This window comes from Lethenteron reissneri, chromosome 16 (assembly GCF_015708825.2).
Source record: "Lethenteron reissneri isolate LAM-NWPU_2019-01 chromosome 16, ASM1570882v1, whole genome shotgun sequence".
NCBI classification, from domain to species: domain Eukaryota; kingdom Metazoa; phylum Chordata; class Hyperoartia; order Petromyzontiformes; family Petromyzontidae; genus Lethenteron; species Lethenteron reissneri.
Window position 1 is genome coordinate 8655285 of NC_083794.1, and position 25590 is coordinate 8680874.

At 50.4% G+C, this 25590-nt stretch overlaps 2 protein-coding genes across 2 annotated transcripts in view; one reads left to right on the plus strand and one right to left on the minus strand.

Annotated features, from left to right (window-relative positions):
- LOC133342936 (lipopolysaccharide-responsive and beige-like anchor protein) overlaps positions 1-25590 on the minus strand; it is a 281221-nt gene that overhangs the window by 69515 nt on the left and 186116 nt on the right.
- Positions 14923-17686, plus strand: LOC133342935 (protein mab-21-like 2). Its single transcript, XM_061552329.1, has one exon. It carries the CDS (start codon positions 15532-15534, stop codon positions 16609-16611), a length of 1080 nt encoding a protein of 359 aa, XP_061408313.1. The 5' UTR covers positions 14923-15531; the 3' UTR covers positions 16612-17686.

Genomic DNA, 25590 nt, shown 5'->3' on the forward strand with positions numbered 1-25590 from the left:
GCTTGAGATGGGCGAGAGTCACCGTTGTTTTGTTTGACCAGGTGAGAACTCCAGATACCAGGATGGGTCTCATTTGCGAGAGTGATCCGAGTAGGGAGTGGACGGAGAAGGGAGTGCATCGAGATGGAGTGCAGGGAGATAGAGGGCACGGAAAATGTGGAAGCTGCCAGAAGCTGGCTCAACGTTGCTTTTTTCTGTTAAAATCCCAACAACAACACAGCCCGACAATAAACCCAAAGCTCCTCCAAGGAGTCTCCATGCACTGTTGGGGCAAGCGTTGTTAGTGAGCACCTACGAAGGTCTACACGTCGCAACTGAGGGGGTGGTGCGGCCAGCACCTTTGTCTCCCCAATGCTATTGGTTACACACCGCACCACGGACTAATTTAAGGCTCAGTTGACCTCATCGAGGCCCAGGACCGGTGAAAATATTCGCCACTCACGTTTACCGTAGACGGGAATCAAACTCAGGTTTCCTGCTTCATAACGCAGTGCACTTCCCGCTATGCTACCACTCCCCCCTTTTCCAACACGCGTGCACACACACTTACACACTCAAGCACACCAAGGCCTCTGGGCAGCTCTGCTTATCATGCAGACGCTGGTAATTAAATTACTCCGCCGGAATGTTCTCACGCGGGCCCATGCCTGCATGGGAAATCACCCGTGATTTTTAAGCAAAAGGCAGGGGAAAATGACAGAACTCAAAAAGACGAGAGAGAAAAAAAAATGAAAACCGCCTACCTCCTCTGCCCCCTGTGCATGAGTTGTCTTGGGCGCAGGCCTGCGGTGAGCTTTCGCAGGCCTCTAGATGTCAGCGCGGCGGGAGATGTTTATCGGCATAGCGAAAGCGCTGCTTGATCCGGACGTCTGGACGTGAGCACGCCAAGGCTTTCCGGGGAACAACTCGGGAGAAGGCCTCACGGTGGCACGCCTTATCGCCACTGCACAGCGTGTTGGACCGTCTGAGCCAAGACTTACAAATTTCGGTTTTTAGTTTGATCGACACGTGATGGACGCTCTTTGCAGGACATGTGTAAGGTGTGGCCCCAATGCAGATAAAGAGGCCTTTTGAAGTACGCATGTACGTTGAAGTTCTTTTGTACCGCGCGTGGCCAACCGTGCTAATCGGAGGTGCGGGAGTGACCTCGGGAGTAGTTATTTGACGTCCTCTTCGAGGGGCTACTTTCCGACACGGGGTGACGCTCCGCAAGCTGCAGAGCTTCGAGTGAGAATGTCTTCGTCTCATGAGACGATGCCGTCAGCGCAATTGTCATGCGATTAAAACGTAAATTTTTACACAGAAGAGGATGGCCAACATGCACTGTCTTTCAAATGTATTACGTACATTTCTCAATCCCCTACTGAATCACAGTCTCCCCCACGACCGTGTCAATCACAGGGGTTGTGTGGCCTAAATTCACCACGCTGGGCTGTGAAGGGGGTGACACACGGCCGGTTCAGCTCTCACAGTCACCACTGCTGTGAGTCGTGGCTGGGAATCCAACTCAGGGGGCCCGGTTACCGGCGAGGCGTGCGGCAGCACCATCACTCAACCCGCCGCGTGCAACACTCGCGTAAAACTCTGTCTGTTGATAATAATAACTTTAAATATATATAAATAACTAAACACACGTTATCTCGGAAATAATGTCATGCAATGGAAATGTTTGAGAACCAACGCGCTGCTGCTTGAAGCACGGGGAGTACTCATCTCGATTTCAAACCGGTTGTGACGTTTAACTGCACAGCCATACAAAGCCTGCTATGAAGACGACCGATTATTGGTGAAGTCATAGATAACACTGTGTGGACCCGCAGTCATCACCGTCATTAATTTAAGCTAACTACATCCCTGCTGCGGGAGTAGGGGTGGCGTAGTGGTTCTAGTACGGCTTCACATCAGCGACGAGTGGTATCCAAACCAATCTGGGGTATCCTTTTCACCAACCCCCCGAAACGTACGCCCGCAGCAGCAGCAGCAGCAGCCGCTCGCTCGCCCAGCCACCGAACGCATCGTGTTGGCGAGACTCCCGTTATCATCAAGGGGACTTGTGTGCACTTAAACCTCAAATGGCACTTGAGCAGTCCATGCAGTAGCAGATTGATGGAGGGGCTGTGAACTATTACTTTATAGTAAATGTAGCTGGGTGGTGGCGCGGTCGTTCACGCACCACACTGAGGGGGGTGGGGGGGTGCAATGTGTTCTAGTCCCAGTCAAGGCTAACATCAGTGGCGAGTGATTATTGAACCGGTTCCTGGGCCTCCCCCTTCACCGATCAGCAATGACCAGCATGGTGAAGTATGGTCAAACAAACGCCATCACTGACATGGTCTGGGGAGACCTCCATCCTGCAGTGGATTGACTAAAGCCTGTAGCTCGTCTATAATTACAGATAATAGAAGTTTATAGCATTAATAATTATTAATAAACTACATAGCAAACCTTGGTGGTGAGGAAACGGTCACTTGTTATTATTCCTGTTGAAGTTGCACACCATCAAACACTCACCTTACTCTCAAGACTTGCAACTATATTCAAAAGAAAAAAAAACTGACAATTCATCACATTCCACGAAGTTTTCCTCCCTCAGAATCTTACAGGAAACCCACTTAACTTGCAGTCGTCCGATTATAATGTCTGTACTTTGCGTGTTAATTTCCTTAGCGAGCCCACACAATCAACCCTGCAGTGCGCTAGAAGGCAATTTTAAATGATCTTTTTTTGTCCCTCAGATTCTCAAAACTCTGCCAGATCACGGTCGGTCTCCGCTCTCAGCAGCCCTCATACAGAGCGTTCCCTCTGAACGCACGCACACGTATGTCCGTGTGTGTATATACGTACGTACGTGTGCGTACGTACGCCCCCACACTTATAGCCGACGTAACAAATAACTCACATTCGTCAATAACACCGTGGCCTTCAGAGGAAAACTATATAATAGGTGACACCTTGGGTCGTGACCCTTCAACGTAGCACATAAACAGAGAGGCCAGGAGACAGAGTGGATGATGAGAGTTGGAGACTGCACCTTTGTACACCATGCAGCCTGATGAGACTCACGTTTTGAAAATCGCAGACATTTTGGGCAATTGCTCTTAGCGAACACCTATGGAGACCGGCGTAGTGCCCCGTGGTGCAGTCAGCATCACGCCAGGCCACCTTTGTTTCCCCAGTGTTTACACACCACACCTGGTGCTCATTTAATGGCTGAGTCGACATGGAGGAGGCACAGAACCTATTTGGATACTAATTGCCACTGTTTGCAGTGCCATGCACCGACTGATACACGACAGCTCACCATCACACAAAGACCTCCCCCCACCCCCGTATAGCCATACTGATGGTTAGGGATGGTGCTGTTAGTGAGCACCCATTAAGGCCTGCATGTCGCACAGGGGGGTGGCGTGGTCAACAAAGACAAAGATCCGCCGTATAGACTTAACGGAGTGTTGGGGCAAGTGCTGTTCGCGGGCACCTATGAAGACCGGCATGGCACACGAGGGGATGGACGGCCAGCACCACGCCCGGCCGCCTTTGTCTCCCCCAGTTGCGATGTTTTGATACACCGCACCAGTCACTTATTTGAGGCTGAGCCGACCTAGGGGTGGCCCAGGACCGGTGCAGATAATCTTCACTGGTGTTAGCCGAGAATGGGAATCGAACTCGGGTCGCCGGGTGCGTGGCACGGCTCACTAACCGCTTCACTACCACGCACTCGCATGCACGAGCACGCCCAGAACGTCACAGCGCCTGCATCCGCCCATGCAAATTCTTTTTTGTTTTTCCTACGGTCCGACCCACCCCTGATTGGAACCTCAAAAGGCTGGCGCCCAGGGGAAGCTCGCTTTCCCAGAAAGGTGAGCACGGCGCAGGCGGAGCGAAGGAATCGGTCACGGAGCATATTAACCGTGTTTGACGGGCTCGGCTTAACTCCATTATTGCTGGGAGCGGCGGGGATTTGTAAAAGCAGATTTTGAACGTGCGAACGAGGCGAGATGGTCCACCTTTCAACACCGTCCCCCTTCTATGCCGACCAGCGTGTACGTGTGTGCGTGTACGTGTGTGTGTGAGGAGCTGTAGCGTAGCAGTTATCGCAGTGCGCTACGAACTCGTCGAGCTGAGTACGATTCCCACTCACGGCCAACATCTGGTGATGGGCCTTCCCGAGGGCCACCGAGCTTCAAATGAGTACCTGGTGCGGTGTGTAAACATTGCCACTGAAGAGACAAAGACGGTCGGTGGTGGTGCTCGCCACCCACCCCCATGCGTACCGTTACGACTTTCATAGGTGCGCGCTAACATCACTTGCCCCAACAGTCTCTTAAGGCTATACGGGGGATCTTTGTGTAACTTTATTGAAACGTAGTGCAAATTTAGGGTGCCCCCTTACTTTACGTAGTGCATTATAATCCGGAATATTTGGTAAATGCCAGAACCACATGCGTTATGATGATGACTAGAAAAGTGTTTTCTGCACACTGCCTGCACCTAGCATCGCTACTCCACAATGTGCCTTGAAACTGAAGTCACGCAAATGCTTTAGTGCTTTGGAATCAAAAACATAAAATATATATTTTTGAAAAGGAGTCGGCTAATTACAACAACATTATTACACCCTTTAACATATAATAATTAACAAGTGAATGATTACACTCCTTTGAATAATTTCATTATTGTATGTACGCAAAGTAACAATAACACTATTATTGCAGTTGTAGGTGGTATTAATTGGCTTGGATTGCATTATTAATTCAAACATTTGGACCCTGCTCAAGACTGGGACTTTTACTGAACATCTGTGACAAAGACCTTTTATAGCTTCATCGGATTCCTACGGTATAAATATTCTGATTCTAAAACGCTGGCACACGTAGCGTTCGACTTTCGCGAATGACACGGCGGGGTTTCGCTGTGCTATTTACAGTAAAGGCCCTTTCTTTCCCCCCCCCCCCTGAATAAGACCGCTTGTGTTGCAATCGAAACGTCGTGGGTTTTTTGCTTTTAATTTAGATTTTAGTTTTCTATCCACGTGACTTTACCGAAAGAACCAAGAATATGAATAGTTAAGGCCCTCTTGCACTATTCCCAGTAGCAACGACTGGGGCAGCAGTGAGGAGTGCCAGGGTGGTGATGTGTTAACTACCTCTCCTGGTATGCAGGAGGTCGTGGGTTCGATCCAGACCCTTACCCCTGTATACTTGGAGTTTGCACGTTCTGCCCGTGGTCGCGTGAATTTTCTCCGGGTCCTCCGGCTTTTCCCTCCACATTCGGAAACGTGCGTTTAGAGTGTTTGGCTGCGAGAAATGTCCACGCGATAAGCCACTTCGTTGAGTTATCACATGTGGCCAGGTTGCTTCTGAAAAAGTGCGATATATAACGCGGTGGCCCTTACCGGGTAGACTAAAACATTGCTTAGTTTTAGTTTAATTTGCCGATGTGAAACTGGCTCGGCACTGAAGCAGCAATCCGGCTGCTTCAGTGCCGTCACAACAAAAAACCCAGATGAGCACGCGCGATCACGTTCAAGTGCACCACGGCAATGTCCGCGGCGAAGAGCCCATCTCTTCCAACGCGGGTAGACGTGAACAACTGCGATGCCTCAAGGTAGGAGCATGGGCGCAGTGGTTCGCAAACTGCGACATAAAAACCAGCAACCTGAGATTGATCTCTGGCTATGGATAACATCAAGTGGGGAGTCAATATCTGTGTGGGGCCCCCCTTTCACTTCTTAAGCAAGCTGCAATGATCAGCGTGAAATATGATCACACAAACCCCCCCATAGCTGACAGTGTGAGGAGACTTTCGTTTATGAAATGACAAACGGCTGTAAGTTGAAATTGTTGTGTAAACACGACGGACGGCCCTGTTCACTATTTTGTGTGGTTGCTGAAAAAGTTTTTTTTTGTGAACGAAGGAAACGGTAAATAAGTGTACCGGATGTTAGCTGCGAATCTTTGAGAAGTGAGAAGCTCTGTTATATTTTATATAAATGTCGTGGCTAAAGCGTGTAAAGTGCGGGCTCGTGTCCTTTTTTTTTATATAATATTTTTTTTAGAAGAGAAAAAAAAACCTTTCCTGTAAGAAAACAGCTCACATTTAAATGAAATTCAATGGAACAGGTAAACTGAAATGCTAAAGTAATGTTGTCGGATGGGATTTGGAGAACGTCAGTCTGCTACGGTGCACGTGTCACAGGTGGGCAATGCAGAGGTGGGGGGGGGGGAAACGCCGCACGTGCGGTGTCAAGATGGAGACGGAGCGGCGCTACGGGGACGTGAGACGGGGGGGGGGGCTCTGCTCGTTCTTGGGAGTCTCGCCGACGGAGAGGGGGGCCCTTCGTGAAATTCACCACCGACTGACTGACGGCACGCAAAGCGAGGCGAAGGCGTTCTCGCGGTGTGAGCAAAAAAAACGTCCGGCGTGTTGGGCCGCGGCCAAAATCCACGCGCCGGCACTCACGCGCACACACGCACACGGACGCACACACACACGGACACATACACGCACGCACACACGCACACACACTCGTTACGCAGTTCAACCGGAAGGCTCCAACTGCAGAGTTGGGGGCAAAGACAGCGCGCGGTCAAATCAATCATACTTCACAGGTTCTTTAAAAATAAATACAAATTTACTTCTGCTAAATGCGAGACTTAATCTTGAATAAGTATACAATTCTTAATCACGTTAGCAAGCCATAAAGTCATGCGAAATGTAATGCCTCCTATAAAAATACTGTTAAAAAATACCGCCGAATGCGATATTTCTTTAATACAGAGCATAGTGCTTGTATTACTGCATAGCCACCGTTTTCAAAATCACCTGGAGTTTTAGTCTCAAGAAAAATAAAACTTTGAGCTTAATCTTGTTAATCCAAATATTTGGATTACATTGTTTTTAAATCACACCTCGGCACATAAAAATAAGAGGACCTAAAATCAATACCATGAAAATTTAGCACACAGGTTCTAACAGCTTTTGTATTTTTGTAAAGTAATCTCTAACTGAATTGAGGATGGGTTGGAAAACACACAACAGCTATCTCAAAAATTACGCAAAAAATATTGCGTGCACTCCTATAACCGGGCAGTAGTTAGGTGCGAATCCGCGTGGCCTCCTCTTGGAACACGTGTCGGCTCTGACACCCCACCCCCCGCCACCAACCCCTCCAATGCCGAACACACTGCACCGAGCTTTTAAGAGCCAATGTACAACAACGGCGGCGGCGCTTAAAATGCACTGGCTCCTAACAAAAACAAACCGATCACATTACCCCGCAAGTCAACAAAGGGCGGCCAGACAAGCTCCACTCTCTCCTGGGACGGCGCAACGCGCACGCACGCACGCGCTCATTACACGCCACGTACGATTGTATGTACGTATAAATGCGTGTGTGAACAAGTCGTTACGCGTGTAAAGAACCGGTGCTGGACATGCGATTCACGTATCGACGATGGTTGTCCTTTACATGGTGTGACGGCAAGACCGCGAACTTGTGGTGGTGGCTTGGGGTGGCCTTCATATCCAGCAGTGGATTGTGCGCGCACGCGATCGCCGCACAAATGCACCGTGGCAATATTCGACGCACGCGCGGTATATTTATGAGCCTGCACGTGTGTGCACGTATGTACGTGTGTATTCACGGCTACACACACACAGGCTCTCTGGTGTAAATTCCTTGACAAAGTGCTTTAATTACCTGCAGTTCGCTATTCAGCTCTCGCCCCTCCCCTCCCCCCCCCCCGTTCTACCGATGTCAATTAAGATGCACTGGTTATTAATCAGAGAGAGGGCGCTTCACGATACATGTGTATAGCCTAACGAGTTTAACGTGCACAACTATTGCCAATCCATAGATACTTCGCAACGGCGAAGGGGAAGGGGGGGCAAGATAGCCGGTTAAGATATCAATCGCCACTGATGTTAGCCGAGCCAGGAAACCAAACGGAGACTGTCACCTTCATACAGCAGTGCACCAACCACTGCGCCACCGCTACACTTGTACGTATAATTCACGTGGCTACATGTTTAAATTATAAGTTATATTTTTCTACAAAGGGTAGTCTATGCATAGCCCTCTCGCGTTTAACGCGAAGCTCGAAACGTCGCCACAAATTGAATTCCCACATTTAAACTCCGGGGACAATTCGCAAGGGACACAGCAGTAGCTTGCGTGCGGTGCAAAACGTCCGTCTGATTGTTGACCAGCAACGCCACCATTCTCAAGGGCTGGCCATTGTGTTCCTCCACTGGCGTCCAATAACAGCCACAACCCCCCCCCCCCCACCAAATCTCTGAAACCCGTTGCGAATATTCAATGCTCAACGGTGTAAGGTCGGCGGGCGCTCATTCAACCCCAGGTCTCTCCCGTTGACAAACGCCACTCGTGGTCTTCATGGGGAAAGACAGAAAATCGTCTACCTGTGTATACCAGCGTGGTGAAGTATGGTCAAAGATCCCTCAGAGACACCGCGATACAGGTTGCATGCATTCATCCAACAGTTGGAGTGACATGCACGCTGTATGTAACGTGTGTGCATTCAACTAGCGTATTGCTGGACACGTGGAGACACGTACATTGCGTATCATGGAATGTATCACTTATCAGAAATACCGAATTTAACTCCGGCACATATGTTATCGCTGTTGTGCTGTACGGTATAGGATACCGCTTGCACCACGTGTTGACCTACATGTCAATAGCACGTGCAGCGAAACGTCGGACATCGTGCCGAACAAATACAGGGTCAGACCAGAAAGCGTATCGGAGAGCTGTGTGTGCGTGCGTGCTACCCACAGATCCCATACGCGGCCAGGCACGTGACCAGAGTTGCGTCAATCATCAACCATGGTCAATCCACTGCTGGATGAAGGCCTCCCCCCCCCCTAAATCCGCCGCCATCGTTTCAGTCCCGCCACGGATAGAGCCCGTCCCTTGGGTACGGCGAATCCGAGCGACCGTCCCGGGCCCCGCGCTTTGGGGGAGTTGGGGGGGGGGGTGCGCGTTTAGACGTCACGGTGCGAGATGTAAAACTTCCGATTTAGTTTGAAGGCGTCACGGGGGGGGGGGGGGGGGCGCACACGGCGTGGGATTCTCCCCAAGCCCCGCACCCACCCTCTGTTGATGGCCCTTTGTACATTAATAATATTGATTATAATTGAAACAATATTTAAAACGCGTGGCTCGATCTAAGAGCGCGCTATACGGTCATAATAATATAATCATTCACGGCTGCAATGATAATAATCATAGCATGAGTAGCCACAATACTACAGAACAGTTAAAACAAATCGCAATACGCACACGGCACAAGGGCGTAGCAGCTAGATAATGGTACAACTAAAATCTGAACAAATTACAATAAACCCCCCCCATATCATCACAACGTAAAGGGGGAAACCACGTGGCCTAAAGGAACGAAACACGTCCGGGAGCACGTGCATCTAGGAGACGGAACGATGAATTCGGATCACGTGCAGGTGGCGCTAGGTGGATCGTTCCATCGTCGCTGGATCGTGAACGGGAGGCTGCAGCTAACGGGAAAGTGCGCCTTTATCCAGCAGTGGATGGACCATGGCTGCTACTGATGCTAATAACTACAAAGATATAATACTCGTAACCCTGGCCAGGGCCAAGGCGCGTCGTCCCCACGTGCCGTTCGTCACTGCCCCACGGGCATTCAACCCTCGACGACACCCACGGCTGATCGCTCCAGCACACAACGCACCCAACAACGATAGCAATATGAACACGCGCGCGCGCACACACACACACACCCACTCTCGTTCCCCCCACACCACCACCGCACATTTAGTAATCGCCAAACCGGTTATTGGACCGCAACAATAGTGCGGCGTTACGATGCGCGACGGTCAGATTAAACACTCGTGAGATCAAAGCCCCAGTTGAACTGCCGCCGCCGCTCGTGGCTTATGCGTAGAGACACTGGGAGAAGGCGCGTGCCGCTCCCCGCTCGCCTTGTTTGTTTTTAGCCGCGCGAACCGTCCGCGAACCGTCCACGCAGGGAGGAATCCCGAGACGCGAAGGGCATCGTGACAACAACTGCACACGTGCACCACGTAGCGGGTGAACCCGTTAACAGATTAGCCGAATGCAATACGGTACAATTGTAAATGTCGTGGATTTACTCTCCCAACACACCGGTGGGCTGAAGGAGTAACTTGATCGGCGCGTTTTGTTTACGTGACGAAGCTTACACGGGCCGTGTCGGGTGGTGGAGGGTTACGACACATTTATACTTACGCGATTTTACCCAAAAAGCTTGATTATGAATATTGGTCGCGAAAGCCTACATGTTAAACTAAAATACTATCGTCGGGATTAATTATGAGACAATAGTTTAATTCAAATCTACAAATGATCGACCCACAAACCTCGCTATATGCACACGTAATACATCTCCTAGCACTGCCCCGCTCTGGAAGATATGGAGCCATTGCTCGCCTATTGAAAACAACAATACAAGGCTATTTGAGCTGATTATAATCAGCGGCTGGGTGTCTTTAAATGAATCACCATGTACCGGTAGCATAACTTATACTACGAGCAACTTTAATATTTTACCGGAAACACACATAACGTAGACTGATTTCGTGTAAATTATCTAACGATGCTCTCTAATGGATATAAAGCTGAAACTCGGCACAAACTTTAGTCAAGTCTGCGTGCTAATAACGAACGAAATCCGAACTCAAACGCCTTAATTTGGGGACGTAAAAATATACGGCCGAATGTTGATTGATTTTAATAAAAGGGCAGCAGTTTTAGCATAAAGTTGCGAAATTTAATTAAGTCTCTTATCTTTCGCTTATAATAAAAAAAACACACGACCCTCCTCCTCATCAGTGAACAAAGTAATTCTGGTCCACGTGGAGTGTGACACCAAAGCCATTAGAAAGCGGACAAATCCCGTTAAGACAAACACTACCTGGTCCCTTGTGAACCAGGAAATCCTGAGTTTCATCCCAGGCCACGGACAACGTGAGCGGGCGAGTGATGCCTGAACCGGTCCTCAGCCTCGTGCCCCTATCAGCAACCCGCTACGTCCTTCATCCAGCAGTGGATTGACGAACAGCTGCAAACAATTCAGCTATTAATTAACGCCAAGCGGGCCAATGCACGCGAGCGTTTTACGCAACCGACGATTCAGATGAAGGTGCAACTATTGAGGACAGAAAATAAGACACAAACGGGGAACGAGCGAGCTCTCAATGTTTCACTTTTAGCGGTGTGGAGTTTTTCGAACGGATGAACGATATCCGATTTGGCCAGTTGGTCTCACTTTTCGACCAATTAGGGCACAAATAACGTGGCCTTTCGCTTTAACTTGTCTAAATCCCAGCTCCGTTGATAATTATTTCGGATCGACTGCCACGCGACCAACATCAATGACACCGCTGAGTGTGTGGGGCAGTGGGAGGAGTCATCTCGTGTAGCAACATCAATCGGCCAGCACTCGTCATTAGTTGTATTGTGGTTTCGATGATCGTGTTGGTGTAATGTCAGTTTTATTCTAAAACTATAACCCCCCCACGACCCGACAGAGCCGAATCAAATAAAGTTGTCACGTGAGCAACTTGATTAGATATTAGGCGTGAAGGCCTATCGGATTATTCCAGTCTAAATACAGATTCTAATTCTACACGTATAGAATTTATCTAGGTCACTTGAATGTTTTATCTTCTATGCAAATCCCTTTGGAATCGCTTCTGCTCTGCGAGATTTCCGAACAGTTTCCTTGTTCACCGCGATGACAACCTCACCAGCCAAAACATTTTTTTTGTTACAACGACCGCAACAACAACAACAAAATTACAATTCCATAAAATGATATCACTAACAATGGCTCGGCCTTATAAACGCGAGCTCGCCTTCTCGAATCCCTTCCAATCCACCCCACCCCCCAAGAGGAGAGAGAGAGAGAGAGCGAGAGAAGATGCGGATCGACAAATTCTCCGTCGCGTTCACCGCAACAGCCAGCGACAAACGTCTCTCCCTCGGGCCCGACACTTGTCTCTTCCATTCAGAATCAGAATATTTATGCTGGAGGAATACGATGACCTATAAAGCTCTTTTTTTTACAGATGTCCACAACGTTACAACACCAATCAAACAAAACACGCCAGGAGTGAAAAGTATAGGTATAGTAAATACATCACTTTCAATATATATGCAAATACAACTAAACTATTGTTTTATCTTACCAGGTAAAGCCCACTGAACTATTAGCTTATTTTTCAGAAGCGGCCTGGCCACAAATAATAGCTCAACGAAGTGGGCTTATCATCACGTGGACATTTATAGCAGCAACATAATCTAAACAATCGCGCCGGCGAGGTCACCGCGAGCATTTTTTTTATCTTTGCCGCATGTGGCCAAATCTTCCGAAGCTAAGCATGGAAAACCAGCCTGGTATAAGTACTGTACTCGGAACAAGACTGCCAAGACTGTCCAGGAAGAATATCGGATGTTTGCATGATTGGGTCATCGATGTGGTCAGCAGATGGCGGCACAACGATGGATTATTGAATCTATCGGTGTGGATCTCTGCGTGCTGTTGTTATTGCACGCCCCTGAGCGTGGTGGGTTGTCTCCGGGTCCTCCGGTTTCCTCCCACAAGCCACACGCGGCTTGGTTTATGACATTGGCCAAACATCCCCAACACAGGACCCTCTTGAAAACGAGTCTTAATATCCAGGCGATGTTATCCTGGATAAAAATGCATTACTATTACGCGTAGTCGTGATATTTAATGTATAAAACAGACATGTATACTTGAATATACATACGTGTCTAAATGTACAGGTTTACTCACTATGCGCAAAATCCACGCGCTCTTTAATAAACACAAGAGGCTCGTGTGTGTGTGACACAGATCACATCATTCTGGAATACGCGCGCGAGCACCACCTATATATCATTAAGGCCGGAACGAGAAGGCTGTCGTGGCCCGGATCACGACATTCAGTCTCGCGCACACCACACCAGATAATAATCTCATGCTCAATCGACCTACAGGAGGGCTTGAGATCAATTATATCGAGCGTTAGCAGCGGGCCCGGAATCGAACTCAGGTCGCTGCGTTTCTACCGCAGTATGCTACCCAATGCGCCACCGCTTCCCACACATACAGAGTATTAAACAAAATACAAAGATCCCCGGCACATGAGGGGAGGGTTAACAACAACCACGCCCCACAGCCTTGTTCTCCCGAGTGGCGATATTGACGCACGAGTTAAATATTCGCCACTGTTATTGTTCGTGAGCGGGAATCGAGCTCGGCTTGCCCGCGTTCGTAGCGCAGCGCGCTGAGCATTGCGCCACCGCTCCCACCCCACAAAGATCCCCCGTATAGCCTTAACAGACTGTAGGGGCAAGTGCTGTTAGCGAGCACCTATGAAGACCGGAACGGTACACGAGGGGGTGGGTGGCCAGCACCACGCCCGACCGCCTTTGTCTCCCCAGTGGCGATGTTTACACACCGCACCAGGTACTAATTTAAGGCTGAGTCGACCTAGGGAAGGCCCAGGACCGGTTCAGATAATCGTCACTGGTCGCCAGGTTCATAGCGCAGCGCGCTAACCGCTACACTACCGCTCCCCACCCCGCGCACACATATATACATACATACACACACTGCTAATTACACACACGCGCGCACGCACGCGTTCGCTCGCTCGAGTGTTTGCTCCCTGCGGATTTCCCTGCCCGCGGTTGGCGGGGTGGGCGAGAAGACGCGGCGATGTCGACGTGGTGGGTGGGGGGTGGGGGGTGTGTGAGAGAGGGGGGCGGTGGATGAATTTGTTTGATCGGTGGTCGAGATAGTGGCGGCGACTCGACGGGTGGAGGAGAGTGGTGGATCTAAGAGCAGATTACGCGGCGCGGTAAGGAAACGCGGCGAAGGCAGAGCTCGCATTAACGTAACGTGGGTGATGGCGATGGTGGCAAGCGGTGACTTCACAGATTGATAAGGCGATGCGTTAATGTGCGCATGCTTGAACTTCTTTGGCACCGTACGTGGCTAACCGTGCTAATCGGAGGTGCGGGGGGGGGGGACAACAAACCAGAGGTCGCAACCGGGTACCCGATACCAGTACCCTACCCGATACCCAGCTACCCGTACCTGGCCGGGTACCCGTTTGCGACCCTGGTGCGGCCGGGTACGGGTAAGGAATCAAACCCCGTTTGCGACCTCTGCAACAAACTAAGTGGTGGACGTTCAAAGCGTCGTGGCGATTGCGATGCGGTGATAAGTGAAAGCAGTGGGCGAACATCCAGTGTGATGGAGTTAGGCTCACGATGCCGGTGATAGCAAATTGTTTGGCGCTGATGGTGATGAATGTTTAAAGTGATGCGGTGAATTGGTGAATAGCGACGATAATGCATTTTAGGCGGACTTGCTAGATGAAGATGATGCCGTCATTTCTTGAGAACTGCCTTCTGTTTAGTTCGTTGTCCCCCCCTCCGCGCCACCGATCAGCACGGTTGGCTCCGTACGGTGCCAAAGAAGCCCAAACACACGCACACACGCACACACGTGCATACGATGGTGACAACAGCGGCAAAAAAACATATTCAAAGCCGACGTGGGGATGCTGATGTGGCGGTGGTGGCGATGACGACGAGCGTGGCGAACTTGAAAGTTTGATGCGGCGACGAAGACGCGTGGCCCGTGCGCTCATCGCAACCGAGGCCCCCATCACACGCAGGGCACGAAGCACGGAGAGAGACGCCGAGTGCGGAGCGCGCCTCTCTCCGTGAACGCGTGCGCGCTGCTTAGGAAAGCGGGCAGGGGGGCGTCCCGTGCTATCGCGCCGGGAGCGACGAGGAGTGAGTGGGAGGAGGAGGAAGGGAGGGAGGAGGGGTGGGATAGTAGTGGCGGTAGTGGTGGAAGGAAAGGGCGCTTACGGAGGGGAGGCTGCCCAACTGTGTGACGACAGCCCTGGCGGGGGCAGCCCGTGCTGATTGGGCGCACGATTTGAAGCCTCCTCCTATATCTCCCCCCCCGCGCCAGCACTCAGGCTGCACTCGCCCACAGACGCGGCCCGACAGCCGAGACACACGCACGCACACACTCACCCTGCCACGACCACACCGTCACCATTATCAACAACACCACCACCAACTAATATACGCAGCAGCGGCAGTCGCGGCTCACGCAGGCTCCTTGCCCCGGTTATGCAGCGAGCGCGCAGCTTCTCGGCGCTCTGAAAAAACGTGGGTGCGCGCCGCGTCTCGGCGCCACCGCTACGGAGAGTTCAAAGCTCACCCCGCCACTCAAATTGTTGTTCGCCGCCCTCTGCGTGTCGTTGAATTGTCGCTGTGGTGGTAGTGGTGGTAGAGGAGGTAACGGCGGCGGCGTCGGCTGTTGATCATCTGTTTCTCTGTTTATTTTTGCGCCAAACTCTGCCACCATTTCTTTCGCTGCGCTGCCCGCCCACCCGTTCGCGTTGGATCCGTCGGCGTACTGCGAGCCTCCGGTGTACAACCCGGAGCTCTGCCCCAACATGATCGCGGCGCAGGCCAAGCTCGTGTACCAGCTCAACAAGTACTACACGGAGCGATGTCAGGCTAGGAAGGCGGCCATCGCCAAGACCATCCGCGAAGTGTGCAAGGTGGTGTCCGACGTTCTCAAGGAGGTGGAGGTGCAGGAGCCGCGCTTCATCAGCAGCCTGAGCGAGATCGATGGCCGCTTCGAGGGCCTCGAGGTCATCTCGCCCACGGAGTTCGAGGTGGTGCTCTACCTCAACCAAATGGGCGTCTTCAACTTCGTGGACGACGGCTCGCTGCCCGGCTGCGCCGTCCTCAAGCTGAGCGACGGGCGCAAGCGCAGCATGTCGCTGTGGGTGGAGTTCATCACGGCGTCGGGCTACCTGTCGGCGCGCAAGATCCGCTCGCGCTTCCAGACGCTCGTGGCGCAGGCGGTGGACAAGTGCAGCTATCGCGACGTGGTGAAGATGGTGGCGGACACGAGCGAGGTGAAACTGCGCATCCGGGAGCGCTACGTCGTGCAGATCACGCCCGCGTTCAAGTGCGCGGGCATCTGGCCTCGCAGCGCGGCGCACTGGCCCCTGCCGCACATCCCCTGGCCCGGGCCAAACCGCGTGGCCGAGGTGAAGGCGGAAGGCTTCAACCTGCTCTCCAAGGAGTGCTATGCGCTGGCCGGCAAGCAGAGCTCGGCCGAGAGCGACGCCTGGGTGCTGCAGTTCGCCGAGGCCGAGAATCGCCTCTTGCTCGGCGGCTGCCGCAAGAAATGCCTCTCCGTGCTCAAGGCGCTGCGCGACCGGCACCTCGAGCTGCCGGGCACGCCGCTCAACAACTACCACATGAAGACCCTGCTGATGTACGAGTGCGAGAAGCACCCGCGCGAGTCGGACTGGGACGAGTGCACGCTGGGCGACCGCCTCAACGGCATCCTGCTGCAGCTCATATCGTGCCTGCAGTGCCGTCGCTGCCCGCACTACTTTCTGCCGAACCTCGACCTGTTCCAGGGGAAACCACACTCGGCGCTGGAGAACGCGGCCAAGCAGACGTGGCGCCTCGCACGCGAAATCCTCACCAACACCAAGAGCCTAGACAAACTCTGAGCGTTGCTGGCGATCGCGCGTGAGTGTCGTCATCCATTTGATTTCCCTTTTCTGTTTCGTTGTTTGTTTGTTTGTGTTGGTTTGTTTTGATCGCGTCAGTGTTTTTGAAAGACGGCGGCGATGGGCGGGTGTGGGTGGGTGGGTTGGGTATGTTTGGCAAACAAAAACTAAAACAAAAGTCGGATCGGTGGCAAGACGTTAAGTCACCCACGATTATATATATACAGTGAGATTATATATAATGACCGCAGTTGCCGGGGCGAATATGGAATAATATCGCAATTTTCTTTTGGCCCACGGCTCATTGGCAAACGCAATATACTTATAATCAAACGTTTAAAAAAAAAATCGACAGACATCATCGACCGTGATGTCAAATAAACGGTGACACTGGAACCGATGAAGGAAGGCGATTCCAGCAAAACGGCGACAGAGATAGCAACAGGGTCCGGTTTGACATCGAATTCTGATCGAGTTTGGAGACTCCCCCCACCCCCTGCACCGACACATTATCTCGCTAACCGCAGTGTAGCGTGAGATCAACATTCAAACCTTAAGGGGGGGGGGGTCGTTGGGGTCGTCGGCCTACCCACGATACTTTTATGAGTTTGGGGGGCAAGGGAGGGGGGGTAGGAGAAAGGCATCGGAGTTGTGCAGTAATTATACATAGACCGTGTCCTCTGGATATACCTATGATTTTAGTCACTCCAAGTTTACATCAGAGGCGCTCCAGCCAAGGCGCGCATTGCATAGTGGGAAGTTTTTTTGTTGTTGTAAGATATTATATTATAAATATATATGAGAAAAAGCAACATTCCATTCGTTTGTTTCCACCGCAACCTCACTGGATGCCCCATTTGTTGTGAACACTTTTGGCTCCCTCCACCCTAACCCGTGTAAATATTACTTGAATCGAATATTAATTTAAGTGGGACGTTCACGTTAAACAGAATTGGCATTGTATGTAATGGTTTTGTTTATTATTATATATTTTTTTCTCTCTCTCTCTCTCTCTCTCCGTTTTGGTACAATATGCCACAAGTATAGCGTGAATAAAGGAAGCACTTGAAAAGCACAGTATTTAGTTCGCTCGCTCATTGTGTCGTTTTAATTGTGTTCCGTAGGTTTATCCGAATTGATACAGCCCAAGGGGGATAGTGAAATGAAGGAAATTATCGCGTGCATGCTTGTGTACATCAACTACACATGCCTTCGTACTTTGTTTGATAATTACGATAATTACTGTAAATAAAAAAAAAGCCATACGTTGATTGACCGCATGTCTAAGATTTTACAACACGGAGCGCGTACGTAGGATGGATATAATGCTTAGCGTATGACACTCTTTTTAACAGTTTATACGCGTCACAGATGTAAATAAAATGTTAATCACGTCTCCCATACCGCATGTCGACTGCGTCTTTGTCCAATAAAAAGCACTGCTCAAACTCGAGTTGGCGCTCATGGGAGGCCGCGTTCCATTATTTCCATGCAACTGGAGCCGTAAATTTGGGAGTTGTTGTTAGGAGTCAGACGGGGAAAGAGTAAAAAAAACGAAAAAGTTCAACACGGGGATGATGAACCCCCCAAACTCGGCAGACTTTGCGTGCATGTAGCTCGCTTCGCTACGAACCCGGTGACCTAAGTTCGATTCCCGCTCACGGACTACACCAGTGACGATTGTCTGAACCGGTCCTGGGTCCTGGCCTAGGTCGACTCAACCTCAAATGAGTTCCTGGTGCGGTGTGTAAACGTCGCCAATCGAGAGACAAAGGCAGCCGGGGATGGGGGTGGGGGTGGTATTGGCCACCCACCCCTTCGTATAGGGGGGCTCGCTAACAGCACTTGCCCCAACAATGTGTTAAGGCTATACGGGGGATATTTGTTTTTTTTGTGCTATACTCATACATATTCTCATTGCGGAGTTCAACTTTTGTCCAAAATGAATATTATAGACAAAAGTCGGTTAAGGCGACACACATTGCGCCAAAATACGAGGATATTTTCCGAAAATGTAAATCTAAGTGATAACAATGCGTCGTTATTATTCATTGGCGACGACGAGGGCGTCGTGGGCGATATGAACAGCTCGCCGCGGCCACGCGGATCGCGCTCGAAATGAATACGGGGGTGGGGATGGGCGCGTTAATCATTGATCGTGTCTGTAATATTTGTGTGGCTAACACGAGACGTTATCGTCATGAAATCGGTGCGTTTGTCGAGTGTAAAAAAAAATTACCGGGGCCGTTTAAGCGGCCTGGCCTTTGTCGCTATTTTAATAACACGACGTCGAAAACGCTTACACTTTTTTAGGGGATTGGTATAAATCCGCTCTTCGACTACCGTAAATGTTTTTTTTTATCACAACAAATATCAACCCGTACTTACGTACGAGTGACACGTTTAGCTGCTTAACGTTTCCATCAGCGGCTTACAAAACACACACGCACACGTGTGCACGCATTTGACACTCATCAATCTTACTCGCCATCGCCAGGACGCAACAACGATTTACTTGACAATCGACAGTAGTTGCGATGGGCACTCGCTGTAAATAATGAGATTTAAAAAAAACGTCTCCTTAACAGCAGCACTCACGTGACAGTTACTCAACATACACACAGAGAGCGCGCACACACACAAAAATACTCGGCACAAACGATTACAGCATTGCACTTGCTCCGACTGGTCTAAATAAACACCAGCGTGTCCGTGCCGGATGTGTGCGTGCACACACGTGTCTGTCTGTCGACTCGGCCTCACACGAGTACCTGATGTGCTGTGTGAATACCACCAACCGGGGGAGAGACAAAGGCGGCCGGGCGTGGTGTTGGGTCAGCCACCCTCTACGTGTGCGATGCCGGCCTTCAAAGGTGCTCGCGAAACACTGCACTTGTCGCCCTAACAGTCTCGTTAAAGGCGATACGGGGTCTTTGCGTGTCTTGCGGACATGCCGATGTCGTGAGCGGACGTCTTTATTCCACGATTAATCAGCGCGCCCAGCAGACGGAACGGGCGGGGGGGGCGATTACGCGACGCAATGTAACCACGCACGTGTCAATGACTTCGCCGATGAAAAAAACACAAATCTGGGAGTCGATGGCGTTGACGCGGCCTGCCTACCCGCTCGCTGGTCCCGTCTATCTCCATTCATCGTACGAAGTAAAACAAACAAATGGAGTACAATTGATTCTACGTGCGCGTTTATATGACACGCCGCAGATGCGCAACACGGCACTGTATGTTCAACACAAGAGACTACCTGTGGATAACCAAAGTGATACTTTGGGTGCGTGTTCATATCCCAGCCATCGAATAACGGGCTGGCTTGGAAGGCCCTGGTTTATATAATGTAGCGTAAAGCAGCCTCTCTCGTCCGCGACTGTTGGTTATGCAAAGAGACGGACAAAGACACAGACAAAAACACACGGATACAAAGACACGCATATATACAAAGACACGCAGATACGACGACGCGTACATTAATACAAAGACACAAAAGACACGCACAACGCAAACTAGAATGAATTAGTTTGTACAAACTAGAATTCAAATGTGTCGCAACGAAACACAACTCGGGAGTGATTTCGTTGACAAAGGACACGGAACACAGCGGCGGCGCACGGTGACAACTCAACAACCGCACCGGTCACACATTGGGGTCTGTCAAAATAATTAAGACGGTGGTGGTGGTGGTGGCGGTAGGTGGTGGTGGCGTTGGGGTGGTGGTGGTGGGGTGGTGGTGGTTGTGGTGGTGGGGTGAGCCTTCCCGGATTGACGTGGAGCGAGCTGGCGAGACGCAGCCGTGCTGTCGCGTTCATACAGACAGCGTGGAGCTCGCGGTGCCGTTCGGTTAAAGACCTCTCTCCTCTCTCTCTCGACACCACCACTCCGCGATCCGTGTTGGTGCCCTCTCCACGTCGCTAGACTGTTATCCGTCTACATTGCTACGCCGTGAGCCAAGCGGCAACGTCGCATCGTATCGCAAGCAAGGGATTGTGTAGTTCACGAGTCGTTGCGCAGACGGTAATACAGCGACGTAGTAGATACAGCGACGTAGTAGATACACCTACTACATCGCTGTATCACCGCATCGCCAAACGATTTGTATGTATCACCATGTGTGTGTGTCTTTGTGTCTGTGTAAGGGTGTGTAAGTGTGTGTTGAAGGGAGCAGTAGTGTAGCCGTTTGCGTGCCGAGTTCGATTATTAGAGCCGGTTCTGAGTCTCCCCTCGGTCGACTCAGCCTCAAATGAGTACCTGGTGCGGTGCGTAAACATCGCCACTGCGGAGACAAAGGCGGCCGGGCGTGGTGCTTGCCACCCACCCCCTCGTGTGCCATGTCGGCATTAATAGGTGCTCGCTAACAGCACTTGCCCCAACAGTATATTAAGGTTATACGGGGGATATTTGTCTTGTGTGTATGTCTCTAAGTGGGCCTACGAACGCGGCGACCAGAGTTTGATTCCCGCTCACGGCCAACGTAGATGCCCCAACAGTCTGTTCAATGGTGCTCGTTGACTTGTCTATCTACGTGCTTATATCTGTCTGTCTGTTTGTATCCGCCTATCTGTGTATTTATATCTGCCTATACGTGTGTGCGTGTCCGCCTGTATCGGTGTATACGCGTGTGTGTATCCGTCTGTATGCATATGCATGCGTGTGCTTGTTTCTGTCTGTACGTATCTGTGCTCGCGACCAGCACTTGCCCCAACAGTCTGTTCACGCGTGCTATATGGGTGATCTTTGTCTTTGTGTATCTGTCTATGCGTGTGTATCGGTCTCATATGCGTGCTTGTATATGTCTATACGCGCGTGTGTATGTGTGTGCATCTGTGTGTCTGTGTGCATTTGTGTGTGTGTATGTATTCCACCCGTGGCCTCAAAGTGCCCGTGGCCTCAAAGTGCACGTGGCCTGGCACAGGCGCCGTGGTGACGTCACTTCGTAGCGAACCCCGGTTCGATTCCCGTTCAAGGCCAACACCGGTTGACGATTATCTGAACCGGTCCTGGGCCTGCCCTAGGCCGACTCAGCCTCAAATGAGTAACCTGGTGCGATGTGTAAACATCGCACCGGGGGAGACAAAGACGGCCGGGCGTGGTCTCGGCCACCCCACCCCCTCGCGTGCCGTGTCGTGCCGGCCTTTACAGGTGCTCGTTAACAGCACTTGCCCCTACAGTCCGTCACAGGCTCTATACGGGGTGGGGGGGGGTCTTTGTGTACGTGTGCGTCTTCTGCGCGTTACACAATCTGCTCGCGGAACGCTTCTTGTTGACGCAGCGCGCTTGCTCGCACGACGCAGACCCGGCCCGGCGCTCCTCTGCCGTGAGCGGCCGCGACACCGCGACACCGCCACCACCACCACCACCCCCCCCCCCAAGCGCAGACCCCGCGGTCGGCGCGATCTGACAACGCCACGGGTGCCACTTGCGCCTCGTGTCTAACGCAACGACTCTTCGTGCGCGTTGCAGAGCGCGCGCGGTAGCCAATGTGGAGACAATGTCGAGTTACTCCACTGTACTCTGTATGCCACAATGCGGTGCTTAATAATAACAAGTAGTAATATATACCTGTGCAGTAGGTAACAGTCTGTGTGTGTCTATGTTGTGTGTCTCTCTCCGTGTGTGTCTCTCTCTCTGCTTGTGTGTCTGTCTGTGTGTCTCCGTGTCTGTGTTTTGTCTCTCAAATTTAGTTCTACCTGAGGATGACTGCTTGCGTTACAATCGAAACGTCGTATTCTATTACTTAATTTATTTTCTTTATACGTGGGGTGTGTGTCGCGAGCGTCGACGCGTCAACCACTGCGCCACCGCTCCCACACCCAACATTATAAATATATAAATGAAATACAAATAATTATAATAACGACGATTGCGACACCTTACAATTAGGAGACCCCCCCCCCTCCTATACTCCCCGACTTCGCCTAACCCTGGGCTGGGTTCACTTCAGAGGCGGCGAGGGGGGGGTGACCCTGAGGGACGCGGTGGGGGCGCACGGGGGGGGGGGGGGCTGCAGACACCCCCCCCGCCCCCCACCGAGTGGGATTATCCAACTTAGACAAACATTTACCTACAGATGCGCGCCTTGCAGTGCAGAGACTCTGTGTGGTGGCCAATACTCTCGTTAGACAATGCATGCTCCACTATCCCAAGCGTGTTAACGCAAAGCGCTGTTATTATGACTACTACAGTATGTATCGGTGTGTTGTTTGCTTAAGTCTTACCGCGCGTTAACTTAGTTGGCTATACATAAACGTGTATATATATGCGCATGAATGCGTAACAGACACGCACAGAGACACATTCACACGTAAGAGAATGTGTCAACACACGAATGGGCAGACGCACGTGCATCTGTTGTGTACCGAGAGTACGCGCGCGTTTGAGGGTGAGTGTGATTTTGTGCACGTGTTTCGAAAATAAATATGGAATATATAAAATATAGAAACCGAACATGAAATCCCGTTACCCGAAACGTCCAGCCTATTAAATGCAGTATATATATAAATACACATTAGCTTTAAATTAGTGTTAATTGTACACCTTTTTAAGGTGTGTAAGTAAAACACGGAACGGATTTCGTCCTAATATTTCCCCGTAACATTAATCGAAAAAGCGAAAGTTATAATTCCCGCCGTATTCGGCAAATGAACGAGCGCGTCGTATTATTACCAACACACAAAAAACACATCGTGGATACTAAAGCACAACCCCCCTCCCCTCTCTCCACCATAACATAAAAATATCACAAAGCGTACAACACGTAGGCTTTCGCGACCAATGTTATTCATAATCAACGTTTTTGGGTTTAGATCGCGTTTATTTATAAATGTGTCGTAACCCTCCTGATTGGCCGTGTCGGGTGGTGGAGGGTTACGACACATTTATAAATAAACGCGATCTAAACCCAAAAACGTTGATTATGAAAGCGTACAACTTTTAACGCCAATGTAACTTGTCAGCGGTCTTGACGAACCCGTCACGGTGACGTCGCATCCCCGCTGTGACGACAGCGCGCCTCGTGCTGCGAGCCGATGCCCAACGTGGCCACGGAGCGACGCGAAACCTCGAAATCCATCCACGTGGTCTATTTATGGTCTTCGTATTTATATACCCGTTGACGTTTAAAAAAAAAATCACACGCAAAACAATTAACGCGAATGGAAATATCCGACGATCGCTGGTTTATCGAATGCACGGGTTGAGTTTGCTGTATTATTATAATAGCGACGCCGACGGGACCCGCAATCCTTTCCGCATTTTCGTTCCAACAAGATACGACCACGCGAAGCGATTCATTAATCCATCGCCAAAGAATAACGACGCACTGCCGAGCACTTTGCTGTGCCCATTTAAGCCGCTAATTTCAAGCGCTACCCTGTTAACAAAATTGTATATTTATTGTAGTATGTTCGTAATAATCATACTTAATGCCGTGTAATAATAATAATTAATTAATTAAGTCAAATCAGCGTCGATTATAATGCCGAACACACGTGCAGTTGTGAATACGTGCGCAGCCTAAAGCTCGCGTTCAGACACACGTGATTTCCTACCGTCTGTGTGAAATCGCAGACGACAGTACTCTCTCTATAAAACAAAATCATATTTTCCGCATGTTGTTTTTACTGTCGCTCATAGAAAAGTAGCCCGATGTTTCAATCGACTGACCTTAAAAATGCACAAGTACGATCATGCGACCTGCTATTTGCGTATTGTACGTATACATTTAGCTAGACATCACCTTGATAACCACCCTCTTTCTCTACATGCAAAACACGGACTCACAATGCAATGTTGCATGGCCAAAGATACTACGGCCTATGAGCAGGCGCACATTCTCCAGCTTCTACATTACGTCGTCAATTATCATCACGGCAAATGGCCCGGGTGAGCCTCATCAACACGACACAATTTTTTTTAGTTTTCCCGTCGACAAAGACACGGGGTCAAATGACGCAACCTCTGGGTGGCAGAGGCCGCGTGATGTCCACTCGCGCTGTCCCCCCTCCCCTCTCCTCCTCATCCTCTCTGGGATTTGGACTTTAAAGGGAACCGAGAGTGGCCCCAGATTGGGATAATGTCCCACCCCTCGCCACCATCCTCGCGAGGACATTCAACTGTTTGTAAGGCGACTGGGCAAACGGGAATTCGTTTCTCGCTCGACGATTTCACGGAAGGCTTCTTTTCTCTCGGTTGGCTCGGAATAGTTAGGGGTTAATCGACGTAAGGGCACTGCGACGAGAGTTTCTAGGTACACCTGTGCTGTATTCTACAAATGCTACGTTATATTGCTACCACATACCGTATTATTATAATTAGAATGCAGCTAGCAAATAATGTACCCCGACCGCAAACAAAAACAAGTGAATTTGGCTCCTAAAAAAGCATTCCTCGAAAAAACAAACGTCAATAACAAACGAATAAAATCATACGCACAGATGTATAGAAACGTGTTAATACGACGGATGGATGTTGATTATCAAAATAATTCCCGTTGCAGCGTTTTGAACGGTTCCCGCCTGCAATCAAGCACGATATTAGTGTAATACCTGCACCACGCGCGCTCTCTATATAGAGACGCACACCAACACAGACGCTGTGCACCACACCATTACGAGTCGTCTATTCACAACATGAACACTGCTGGATGGAGTGGTCTTCTCTCAAGCCGTCGCAATTTAACCCGTCAGGGTTATTTTTTTGTCATACTTCACCACACGCTGCTCAGTTGCGGGGGTGCGAGGGGAGGGGGCCAGGGAGGGAGGGATGGGGGTACGATTTACGCGTATCACATATTCCGTGTTGTTTACTTTGTATGGCGAAACATACATTGCATGCGTAGCGTATACTGTATGAAATATAGTATGTATAAAAGCAGTCACACCTTGCACTATTTATATTAGTTGTATATTACTACTAAATGTAGATATACTTCTACGATAATATCCACGGAAGCGATGATGTACATGAAAC